Source organism: Otolemur garnettii, unplaced genomic scaffold, assembly GCF_000181295.1.
Source record: "Otolemur garnettii isolate 467f Iridium unplaced genomic scaffold, OtoGar3 scaffold00128, whole genome shotgun sequence".
Lineage (NCBI taxonomy): Eukaryota > Metazoa > Chordata > Mammalia > Primates > Galagidae > Otolemur > Otolemur garnettii.
In genome coordinates, this window is record NW_003852523.1 from 5,533,180 (window position 1) to 5,545,596 (window position 12,417).

At 45.5% G+C, this 12,417-nt stretch overlaps 1 protein-coding gene across 3 annotated transcripts in view; it reads left to right on the forward strand.

Annotated features, from left to right (window-relative positions):
* YBEY (ybeY metallopeptidase (putative)) overlaps positions 1–10,051 on the forward strand; it is a 20,575-nt gene extending 10,524 nt beyond the window's left edge. For 2 of the 3 annotated variants that reach the window (XM_012810322.2, XM_023518088.1), the window contains exons 3-5: positions 6,435–6,563; positions 8,843–8,911; positions 9,730–10,051. In XM_012810322.2, coding sequence (XP_012665776.2) covers positions 6,435–6,563; positions 8,843–8,911; positions 9,730–9,816 — 285 coding nt within the window. In that variant the 3' untranslated portion in view covers positions 9,817–10,051. Of the gene's footprint in view, positions 1–6,434; positions 6,564–8,842; positions 8,912–9,711 lie in introns of all 3 variants that reach the window. The other variant, XM_012810323.2, reaches the window with a different exon arrangement.
* The last annotated feature ends 2,366 nt before the right edge of the window (positions 10,052–12,417 follow it).

Genomic DNA, 12,417 nt, shown 5'->3' on the forward strand with positions numbered 1-12,417 from the left:
ATATTCATTAGTGAAATTGGTCTGAAATTCTCCTTTTTAGTTGGGTCTTTTCCTGGTTTTGGTATCAGGGTGATGTTTGCTTCATAGAATGTGTTGGAAAAGATTCCCTCCTCCTCAATTTTTTGGAATAGTTTCTGTAGTACTGGAATAAGCTCTTCCTTGAAGGTTTGATAGAATTCTGGTGTGAAGCCATCCGGACCAGAGCATTTTTTTGTTGGAAGATTTTTTATTGTTTCTTTGATCTTAGTGCTTGAAATTGGTCTATTCAGGAGCTCTATTTCTTCCTGGCTAAGTCTGGGGAGAGAGTATGATTCCAAATATTGATCCATTTCCTTCACATTGTCAAATTTCTGGGCATAGAGTTTCTGGTAGTATTCAGAGATGATCTCTTGTATCTCTGTGGCGTCAGTTGTTATTTCCCCTTTATCATTTCTGACTGAGGTTACTAGAGATTTTACTTTTCTATTTCTAGTTAGTCTGTCCAAAGGTTTATCTATTTTATTTTTTCAAAAAACCAACTCCTTGTTTCATTAACTTTCTGAATGATTCTTTTGTTTTCAATTTCATTGATCTCTGATTTAATTTTGGATATTTCTTTTCTTCTGCTGGGTTTAGGCTTAAATTGTTCTTCTTTTTCCAATTCCATAAGAACTTGTGAGTTTGTTGATGTACTCTTTCTGTTTTTCGAATGTAGGCATCTAAAGCGATAAATTTTCCTCTCAAAACTGCTTTTGCGGTATCCCACAGGTTTTGGTACCTCGTGTCTTCGTTGTTGTTGTGCTCAAGGAAGTTAATGATTTCCTCTTTTATTTCTTCCTGCACCCCTCATTCAACAGAAGTTGTTTAGTTTCCATGCCTTTGTGTGGGGTTGAACATATTTGTTGGAGTTGAGTTCCACCTTTAGTGCCTTGCGGTCTGAGAAGATACAAGGTAAAATGTCAGTTCTTTTGATTTTGTTGAGGTTTGTTTTGTGTCCTAGGACATGATCAATTTTGGAGAATGTTCCATGGGGTGATGAGAAAAATGTATATTCTTTATCTTTGAGATTGAGTGTTCTATGTGCGTCTATCAAGCAAGCCCAGTTGTTCTAGGGTCTCATTTAAGTCCTTTATATCTGTGTTTAATTTCTGTTTTGAGGATCTGTCCAGCTCTATAAGAGGAGTGTTAAAGTCCCCTGTTATTATGGTGTTATAGGATATCATATTGCTCAGACTGACTAAGGTCTGTTTCAAGAATCTGGGAGCATTTAAATTGGGTGTATAAATATTTAGAATTGGAACGTCTTCTTGTTGTATTTTTCCCTTGATATATAGTGACCATCTTTGTTTTTTTTTTTTATTTTAGTTGCTTTAAATCTACATGTATCTGAAAATAAGTTGCAACTCCTCTTTTATTCTGAATTCCGTTTGCCTGAAAAATAGTTTTCCAATCCTTAACTCAGAGTTTTAATTTGTCTTTTGAAGCTAGGTGTGTTTCCTGCAGACAGCAAATGGATGGCTTATGTTTTTTAATCCAGTCAGCCAATCTATGCTTCATCAGGCCATTAACATTTATTGAGATAATTGATAAGTGTCCTAGTGTTCTATTCATCTTATTTTATGAGAGTCCATTGCTTAGTTTTATCTTTTGCATCATTGTGGAAGTTAGGTTCTGTCTTTTAATTTCTGAGTTCTTACTTTGCTGTTGATCCATCGTGATGGTCAGTGTATAGAACAGTTTGAAGCATTTCCTATAAAGCTGATCTTGTTGTGGCGAATTTCCTCAGCGTTTGTATATCAGTAAATTATTTGGTTTCTCCATCAATTTTAAAGCTTAGCTTAGCAGGATATAGAATTCTGGGCTGGAAATTGTTCTGTTTAAGTAGATTAAAGGTAGATGACCATTGTCTTCTTGTTTGGAAAGTTTCATTAGAACAGTCTGTAGTCACCCTGATGGATTTGCCCCCGTAGGTCAACTGGTGCTTATTCCTGGCAGGTTGAAGAATCTTTTCTTTTGTCTTGAATTGAAACCTTTTGGACAGGTTCATCACAATGTGTCTTAGAGAAGCTCGGTTAGAGTTGAGGCAACTTGGGGTCCGATATCCCTCTGAAAGGAGTGTGTCAGAATCTTTGGTGATATTTGGGAAATTTTTATTTATTATATTCTCTAGTATGGCTTCCATTCTCCTGGGCCATTCTTCTTTCCCATCTGGGATATCTATAACTCCTATGTTTGGCCACTTCATAAAGTCCCATAATTCTGTCAGTGAATGTTCTGCTTTCTGTCTCTTCTTTTCTGCCTCTTTAACTATCTGAGTTATCTCAAGAGCTTTGTCCTCTACCTCTGAGACCCTTTCTTCTGCATGGTCTAATCTGTTGTTGATACTTTCTGTTGCATCTTTAAGTTCCCTAATTGACTGCTTCAGTTCATTCAGCTCTGCTATGTCCTTTCTATATTCTTCATATCGTTCATCTCTTATTTGATTCTGTTTTTGGATTTCCTTTTGGTTATTTTCCACTTTATAAGCAGTTTCCTTCATTGTTTCCATCATTTCCTTCATTGTTTTTGTCATCTGTATTCCAAATTCCCTTTCTGTCATTTCTAACATTTCCTTTATAGGTAGAATCCTCTGCAGTAGCTACCTCATGGTCCCTTGGTGGGTGGGTGGGGTGCTCTGGACTGGTTTTTCATGTTGCCAGGATTTTTCTGCTGATTATTCCTCATGAGTGATTTATTTTATCTGTTTCCTGGCCCTAATTTCCTTTCACTTCCTCTTGCTCTTTAAGTTACCATGCCTCTGGACTAGGGTTTCGATGAGTCCTTTTGGTACAGGATCAGAAGGATAAGAAGATTGAAGAGCAAGAAGGGGAAAAAAGAGAAAGGAGAGGGGGGTAGGTAAAAGGGTATATTGACAAAAAGAAGAAGGGCACAGAAAGAGGGAGACAGGAGCAATTTAAGTAGTGTACGGTAAATGTACTTTGACCAAACCTCTGGGGGTACTGGGTTGTGTGGTTCCCTTGAGGTCAGGAGCTCTTTGCTAGCCTGTTCGGACACGGTACCCCATCTCCACCAAGTAGAGAGGAAAAACAGAAATGCTATAAATCCAACCAAAACAAGCAAACAGAAAACTTTATGGGATAAAATTGGGGAAAAGAACAAATAATAGGGATAGAAACACTAGCAAAAAATGAAGTTCTAATAGTTAAAAAAGGCAACAATGGAAAATTATATTTAAACTAGAAAAATGAGGGGAAAAAGACAGAAAAAAATCTATAGGGAAAATGTTGAAATTAAAAAACAAAGCAGTATAAATATCTTGCTAAATGTTGTCTGGGCAACAGGTGATATTCTGGGGTATGAGATGTTAATCACAATGCTGATAATGGTTGTATGAGATGGAGACTGGAGGCCTCTGCTGATTTTTCAAACCCCACAGGGTGGAGAACCTAAATCTCGCCTCAGCCCACTTAAAAGGCACTTTAAATTGCTAATCTTGGCTAAGCAGAAGCTTTCCCAGGAAAGCACTTGTCACTGAGATCACTCCTGACGTGGCTATCTACTTACCCAGTGTGCCAAAACTGGTCTCACTCTATGCACCTGAGGACCAAGGCTATAAGGTATCTCAGTCCTTGCCTTTAGGCTACTCAGTCACGACTTGCTCCCACCTGATCTTTGCTCTGCGACCCTGGGCAGTACTCCCACAATGGCTCCACATCACCCACAGCCAACCATTATTACCTCCGTCTGGCTCAGTGGCTCAGTCTGGGCCCTAGATGGGGGTTCTCAAACTTTTTAAACAGTGGGCCAGTTCACTGTCCCTCAGACTGTTGGAGGGCCAGACTGCGGGCCCTGGGACAAGTCAGCTGCTAAGCAGGACAGGCAGCTACGGCAAAAACACCAGCGGGCCAGATAAATGTCCTAGGTGGGCCACATGTGGCCTGCAGGCCATAGTTTGAGGACACGTGCTGTAGACAATGCTTAAAGTCCTCTGCACTCTTGCCTAAGTTCTTTCAAGGTAGTTCAACTTAGTGCCAAATCCAAAAGAAACCAAAACAGCTAAGAGGTAAGGCCTTTCCAGTTTGTAATCTCACTGCTGCTATACTTAAAGCTGCCGGCGGGATTAGACCAAACAAACACACGCAAACATTTGCCAGTTCTCCACTGCTTTTGTCCTCATCAGGTCCAGAAGTCTCTCGCTGACTCTGTGTCCCAAAAGGGATGTTTCTGGGCAGATCCCACCATCCAGAGATGTCTAGAGACTTCTCTCCCCCGACTCACAGTGCCCAGTTGCAAAGAAGCTGTTATTCGGCTGCCATCTTGCTCCTCCCCCCCTCACATTTATGGTTTTTTAAAAGGAAGTTCTAAAGTACCTGTATTGAGTCATCCTGTATGAAAAAGAATGACAAGCTTGCTAAAATACATAACAAAAATGTACTTGATTTGTATTTCAGAAACTGAAAAATAAAATGTTGAATGTAAAAAAAAAAAAAAACTGGAGCAGACCTTTTTGGAAAGTAATTTGGCAGTCATCTTCAAGAGCTTTTAAAACATACGTATTTAATCTGTTAAGTGTCATACCAAGAAAATAAAAGACTAAAGAGATAAACTGAAGACTAAATAAAAGACTAAACAGATAAACTGCTGAATGTACAACATAAAAATGTTTTAAAATGTTCATTTACTGTTCTCTATAATAGTATCAAAAACAGAAATACCCTAAATACCCAGCCACAGGTGACTGGTAATAGCCCTCAACTGAGTGGACTGGTCTTCATCTTTTTTTTTTTTTTTAGAGACAGAGACTCACTTTATTGTCCTTGGTAGAGTACTGTGGCGTCACAGCTCACAGCAACCTCCAACTCCTGGGCTTAGGCGATTCTCTTGCCTCAGCCTCCTGAGTAGCTGGGACTACAGGCACCCGCCACAAAGCCTGGCTGTTTTTTTTTTGTTGTTGCAGTTTGGCCAGGGCCGGGTTTGAACCCACCACCCTCGGTATATGGGGCCAGCGCCCTACTCACTGAGCCACAGGCACCGCCCAGGTCTTTATAGTTTTTATGTGGGAAAATCTGAAAAGATGAATTAGAACAAAATATCAAGAAGAAAAAACAGAAATAAATAATTGTGCCCATGTAGAAGTTGTGGATCTGCTTTGAGAGGGATAAAATAAATGTTAAGTAACTCATTTGACAAGGTGTTCTCAACCTAAGTAACAGGCTTTCTAACAGAATAATGTGTGTTTGAGAACAGACCCTTGTAATGGGAGTATGCATGTCATAGCCAACTACATGGGTGCTTGGGAAGGTAAAGGAAGACAAGGAGTTTTAAAGGAAAAGTGAAGATTACATGATTGTTTTGAAATAATTATCCCTGACTACAAAGATCAATAACAAGGGTGATGCCGATGGGAGATTGCACAGGCAGTTGCTGGGCAGATGTCCCTGCAGAAGCATATTCTGTTTGAGGTTATGATGGCCTTTGTTCCAGGTTGTGGTTTTTGCAGAATCTTTTAAGAGTTTTTGTTATCAGGCATACAAAGCTTGAGGATCCTGTTTTCAACACCTTTCCAAATAGAGAACGCTCTATTTGTTCAGGGTTTTTTTAGTGCTAGTGGCTCTATTTTGATTCTGACACCTGTCATAGCAGAAACATTTTAGATCACTTGTGTGTAGTGGCTATGCAGTCCATCCCCCACAGACATACACTGCTAACTCAGCCTTGGACTTGCAGCTTGAGGGCAATGAGGTCAGAGAACAAGTGCTTGTTTGCCTTGGGACTAATAAGCCAGAGTCTTCAAAATGAGCTGTCAGCCTGTGCTTGTTACCATCCAACTGGGTTCTTTGCCACTTGCAAAGAAGAGCGCTAATACAGTGAGACAGCAGGGGTCTCACGGAAGAAAGTTTAATATCACAGGGCACCGATTCAGGAGATGAGAGGTATTTCTCAAATCTGTCTCCCTGAGAATTTTAGGGCCAGGGTTTTTAAAGATAGATTTGGCAGACAAAAGACTGGGGAATTGGATCTGCTGATTGTCTGAGGATGAACACATAGGGTTAGGAAGCAAAAATTGTCTTCTTGCACTGAGTTGGTTTCTGGGTAGAGAGTTGCAGGACCTGTTGAATCCATTCCCCCACACAGCCATTGTTTTGGTTGGCATCAGTTGGTCTCCCCTTCCAAGTGCAGATTCTGGAAGGTATCTCACAGACCAGTCTTAGGTTTTACAATAGCAGTGTTATTTATAGAAGTGATTAGGTAAGTTACAAATCTTATTTCAGTCAGTGATGCGTAACCCTAAGCAATAAACAATTTCAGGAAGGCAAGGGCTAGCTAACTGATTCCTGTGGAAATCCGACTTCAACACAGTTAGTATTTAGGGCCCTACATCACTTTGATGTGGCAGTTTCACTTGGGTTACTATTCCTGAGGTGGTATCGACGTCTGTTTTTCCTCATTTTTAGAATCTGAAACCAGGTGAAATTCTGCGGCCTGATTTTCCAGATGACTATAATTTGGGAGACATTTTCCTAGGAGTGGAGTACATCTGCCAGCAGTGCAAAGAAGATGAAGATTATGAGGATATCCTGACTGTGAGTAGGGACACAAAATCACATATCCTGCCATGAGACAAGGGCCATGCAAGGTGGTCAAGAATATGACCCCTGCATCCAGACTAGCTCCACAGGACCACAAGGGCTACTGGGAGAGAACTTATAAGCAGAGAGAGGAGGACACAGGCTCGGTGGGGTCCGCATGCCTCACACGAGGGTTGGGGGAAGAAGAGGACACTCTGTGAAGACACAGAGGCCAGTCACAGCTACTTGGGAGGCTGAGGCAAGAGAATTACTTGAGTCCAAGAGTTTGAGGTTGCTGTGAGCTATGACACCACAGAGCCCCATCCAGGGCAACATAGTGAGACCGTCTCAAAAAAAAAAGACACAGAAGCCCCCAGGAGGAACCTGCTCAGCTATACCCTGGCAATGAGCAAACTGCGCTTCACTAGCTCAGACCTGCAGGATCAGCTGCTCAATGACCGGCCGAAAGGAAGCGGTCACCTGAGCTCTTTCTTTGGCTGAGCAGCCACTCCTTGACCTGTCTTTGGGGGATCCCAGTGCTCACCCTGGCAAGGAAGGAGGAAGTTCCTGAGAGTGATGGGAAGTTGCCCAGCTGGGTTCAGCCCTGGTACCTCTGTGGGCAGCAGTCATGCACCAGGGAGGGGGTGCGGGTGGTACTTCCATTCCTTTGGACCTCCTGAGATTCTGCCCATGGCATTCCCTGGAGCACTCCCTATTACCCCATGTGGAGGCCAACCAAGCATCCCAGGACCCCATGCTCACAGCACTGGCCAGGCCAGGCTAGCTCTACTAGGACTGCCTCCCAGCCAAACCCTCCATGTTGCCCTCCCTCCTTTCTTCACCTTCTTCTACACCAGGCATCCTCAAACTGCAGCCCGCTGAGGACATTTATCTGGTCTGCCGGGTGTTTTTGCCGCCGCTGCCTGTCCTGCTTAGCAGCCAACTTGACCTGGAGCCCACAGTCCGGCCCTCCAGTGGTCTGAGGGACAGTGAACTGGCCCCTGTTTAAAAAGTTTGAGGACCCCTATTCTACACTGTCCCAAGGAGATCTTGATTTTCCTACCACGGACAGCCCTTGGTCTGCCTTATCCCTGAACCCACCCATGTGGGGTGGCTTCTGGCAGGCTAGGACCATCTCCAGTCTCCATGGTACCTGCTCAGAGGAGCATTCCTGACCTGCTGCTTCACAGGGCTTTCCTTCTCTGCCTTCCCCAGCTCTGGGCTACCTCCTGGCTCTCTCCCCTGTGTGTTTGAGGCCAAGCCTGTCTCCAGGTAGAGATGGCCCAGTGGGGCCTCCCCATACCATGCTATGCTCTACCTTCAAACCCCCTCTCCACCACCACCCCTGCATGAAGCAGCCAATAAAGTTGGGGTCTGCTTGAGGCCCCTGTCCCTATGCTGCTCTCCTGCCCCCTACTCTATCCTAGTTGGTCCTAGTGCAAACTACCTCTCCCCTCCAACTGCCCCACTCCCCCTTCCTCTCTCCCTAGTACTTAGCTCTTTCCCACTGCTGCTTTTTTTTTTTTTTTTTGAGACAGAGCCTCAAGCTGTCGCCCTGGGTAGAGTGCTGTGGCATCACAGCTACCTCCCAATTCCTGGGTTCAAGCGATTCTCCTTCCTCTGCCTCCCAAGTAGCTGGGACTACAGGCACCCACCACACTGCCCGGCTATTTTTTGGTTGCAGCCGTCTTTGTTGTTTGATGGGCCTGGGCTGGATTCAAACCTGCCAGCTCATGGGTATGTGGCTGGCGTCTTAGCTGCTTGAGCCACAGCCGCCGAGCCCTCTTTTTTTTTTTTTAAATAGGCCCCCTCCCAGCATTGTTTCTAGCCACTGAGCAGTTCTGGGTTGTTAGTCCTCCTAACCCGTCTTTTACCAGTTTTGTTTTTCAGACAATGTCTATGTCACCTTGGGTAGAGTACCATAGTGTCACAGCTCACAGCAACCTCAGACTCTTGGGCTCAAGCTGTTCTCTTGCCTCAGCCTCCCAAGTAGCTGGGACTACAGGCGCCCACCACAATGCCCAGCTATTTCTTGGTTGCAGTTGTCATTGTTTAGCTGACCCTGGCTGGGTTCAAACCTGCCAGCCTGGGTGAATGTGGCCAATGCCGTAACCACTGCTACAAGCGCCAAGCCTCCTAGCCCCCCTTTTAGACAGAAGGAAGGTTAGGCTGCCTCAGGCTCCTGCCCTAGTGTTCCTGACCCTGGACACCTGGGCATCTGCATTCTACCACTTACCAAGAACAGCCTGCAACCCTGGAGGTGCTCCTAGCCGGTGTTTTAATTATTCTCTCAGGTGACTGCCACACACGGACTCTGTCACCTCCTGGGCTTCACACACAGCACTGAGGCAGAGTGGCTGAAGGTAAGAGCCTGCCATCCTGCCTACTTGGGTGTGTCTGGGTGACATCTCACCTACACCTGATGGCCTCTGACCTGCCCTTTGTAAAATAGACTCAGAAATGTTTTAAGTGTCTAACTTGAGCATACAGACTGAAAAAGTAGAATTGTGAGCATGGTGGTTGGTGTTTTTCAGAGAGCTTAATGTAGAAAATCTTTACAAGAGACATTGTGATGACACTTAATTTGAAACAGAACTTAGTAGGCACTAAGGTGTCGGCACACCTGCAGGTTGTTTCCATTTATAAAGGCCTGTTGGTATATGCCCCACACAGAGAACATGGAGATGCCGCCATTTGTCTGAAAGACGAAGGCCTCCTGCCCCACCCCACCCCATAAGAAATAGTCCTGGTTGGGTGTCACCTGTGGCTCAAAGGAGTAGAACGCCGGCCCCATATGCTAGAGGTGGTGGATTCAAACCCAGCCCCAGCCAAAAAAGAAAAAAAAGGAAATAGTCCTGGATGCTTTTGGCCTCTCTAGGCCAGTGTCCCAGTTTCACACTAGCCACGGCCCTTACGGCGGCCAGTCTCTTGGGGGTTGGACTCCAAGCCTTTCTCAGGGGCTTCTTGGAGGGGTAGGTGGGCAGGCTTAACCCAGCCCTCACCCTGCTGCTGGGGTAGGCCGACCCCTGCCCATCTGGCCGGTGGTTTGGTGACCCCTGGGGGCTGGTCTCCCTGCTGCCAACCCTCCCCCTGCAGGCTCCACAAGTATGGGTAGGTGGTCAGCGGAGCCAACCCACCCTTGGCTTTCTGGGCCCACGCCCAGCGTTTTCTCTTCTTATAGATGCTGCAGAAGGAGAAGCTGGCACTGGACGAGCTGAACCGGCACACTGGGACCAGGCTCCAACCTCTGAGCAGGGACCTCTTCTGATGCCAGAGGCTGGGGACATGGAGACAGAGATAGGGTGGGAACAGACATTCCCCACACACAGTGGGGCACCCCCCAGACTGGGATTTCTACATGTCACCACTGTCCTGTGTCAGAAGCACCAGCCTACAAAGGGGCTAGATTCCCTAAGCAGAGCACTGAGATACAAGTGTTAGGACACGTTAGATTTTTTTTTTTTTTTTTTTTGCATTATTGCAAATAAAAGCTCTAAACCCTTGGAGATTCCCATTCCTTTCTTTGTGTAGGACACATCAGATTTTTTTGTTTGTTTTTTTTGAGAGGGTCTCTCACTATGTCACCCTCAGTAGTACACAGCTCATAGCAACCTCAAACTCTTGGGCTTAAGTGTTTCTTTTTGCCTCAGCCTCCCAAGTAGCTGGGACTACAGGCTCCCGCCACAACACGTGGCTATTTTTTGTTGCAGTTGTCATTGTTTAGCTGTTCTGGGCCAGGTTTGAACCCACTAGCCTTGGTGGCTGGTGCCGTAATTACTGTGCTGTGGGCACCGATCCAGAGGTTTGTGTTTGTTTTTGCATTATTGAAAATAAAAGTTCTGGGCAGTGCCTTGTGGCTCAGTAGGTAGGGCGCCAGCCCCATATACCAAGGGTACCAGGTTCGAACCCAGCCCAGGCCACTAAAACAGCAATGAGACTCCCAAGTATCTGGGCACCTATAGTCCCAGCTACTTGGGAGGCTGAGGCAAGAGAATTGCTTAAGCCCAAGAGTTGGAGGTTGGTAAGCTGTGAGGACACGGCACTCTATCAAGGGCAACAAAGTAAGACTGTCGCAAAAACGAAAAGAAAAAAAGAAAAGTTCTGGGCAGCGCCTGTGGCTCAGTAGGTCAGGCGTTGGCCCCATATACTGAAGGTGGCGGGTTCAAACCTGGCCCTGGCCAAACTGCAACAACAAAAAAAATAGCCAGGTGTTGTGGTGGGTGCCTGTAGTCCCAGCTACTCAGGAGACTGAGGCAAGAGAATCACCTAAGCCTAGGAATTGGAGGTTGCTGTGAGCTGAGACACCACAGCACTCTACCAAGGGCAATAAAGTAAGACTCTGGCTCTATATAAATAAATAAATAAAAGTTCTAAACCCTTAAAATTGAGAGCATATAAACTAATTCGCTGAGTTCTATGGATCTTTCCTCAGAGAACTCCAGCATTCTGGTAAAGAGGCTTCACCTCTGTTGGCAATCTGCCCTGGTCTGGTCCCACCCTCACCCCTCAGCTGTGCAACCTTGAGGGTTCACTTGGCACCTCCAGTGTCAAGGCCCAGGTGGCCCAGCCAGTGACCAGGCCATACAAACACCATCAACTTTGCCACAATTCTTCCTTCTATTGAATAAATAATTGTTGTGAAATAGAACTAAAAGGAAAAGCCATATTAGAAAAAAATCAGTATGAAAACTGGATATTGCATGTTTTAATTCTGGTTTTTTTAAACAAGAATCACATTCAAAGGTGCAGAGAAAAATGGTTCTGAGAGAAGCAGGTGTCACCACTGTGGCTCCATCAGGATCAGGCAGAGATCAGACCTTTCCATTCCTGGAGACATTAGCCGCTCTGGTCCTTAGGAAATCAGCCCATGGGAAACACCTGCATATGGCTGAGTGGCAGCATCTTGCCTCCTACTTGCCAGGTTCCAAGGGTATGAAGATGGAAACAGGGTGCCAGCTTGTGAGGAATTTAGGGGACAAGAGACTCAATCCTGAGAGGCACGATACTTAAAAATAATGTTTAAATAAAAATAACATTAAAATAGCAAGGGCTCAGAAGCAGTGGCTCATGCCTGTGATCACAGCACTTGGGGAGGCCAGGGTAGAAAGATCACTTGAGTCCAGGAGTTACAGACCAACCTGGGCAACAAAGACCCCTCAGCTAAAAGTTTTAGCTAGGCATGGTATGTGTCTGTAGTTCCTCAAACGAGGAGTTAGAAGGATCCTGTGAGCCCCAAGGTTGGAGGCTGCAGTGAGTTGTGATTGCTTCACCTGCCTTAGGGACAGCCAGGCACTGTCTCTAGAAAACAAAAGTAGGCCGGGCACAATGGCTCACACCTGTAATTCTAGCACTCTAGGAGGCCGAGGCAGGTGGACTGCATGAGCTCAGGAGTTCTAGACCAGACTGAGCAAGAGACCCTGTCTCTACTAAAAACAGAAAAGTTAGCCAGGTGTTGTGGCAGGTGCCTATAGTCTCAGCTACTTGAGAGGTTGAGTTAGGAGGATCACTTGAACCCAGGAGTTTGAGGTTTCTGTGAGCGAGGCTGATGCCACAGCACTCTACCTGGGCAAAAGAGTGAGGCTCTCAAACATTAAACTAAATAGAAAATTAATAGATAAAATAAAGCCAGGGAATATAATTCCGACCCTCCAAGAAGAGTTACAATAAGAATCTAGGTAACTGGCTCGGCGCCTGTGGCTCAAGTGGCTAAGGTGCCAGCCACGTACACCCAAGGTGGCGGGTTCGAATCCAGCCCGGGCCTGCCAAACAACAATGTTGGCTACAACCAAAAAATAGCCAGGTGTTGTGGCGGGCGCCTGTGGTCCCAGCTACTTGGGAAGCTGAGGCAGAAGACTTGCTTGAGCCCAGG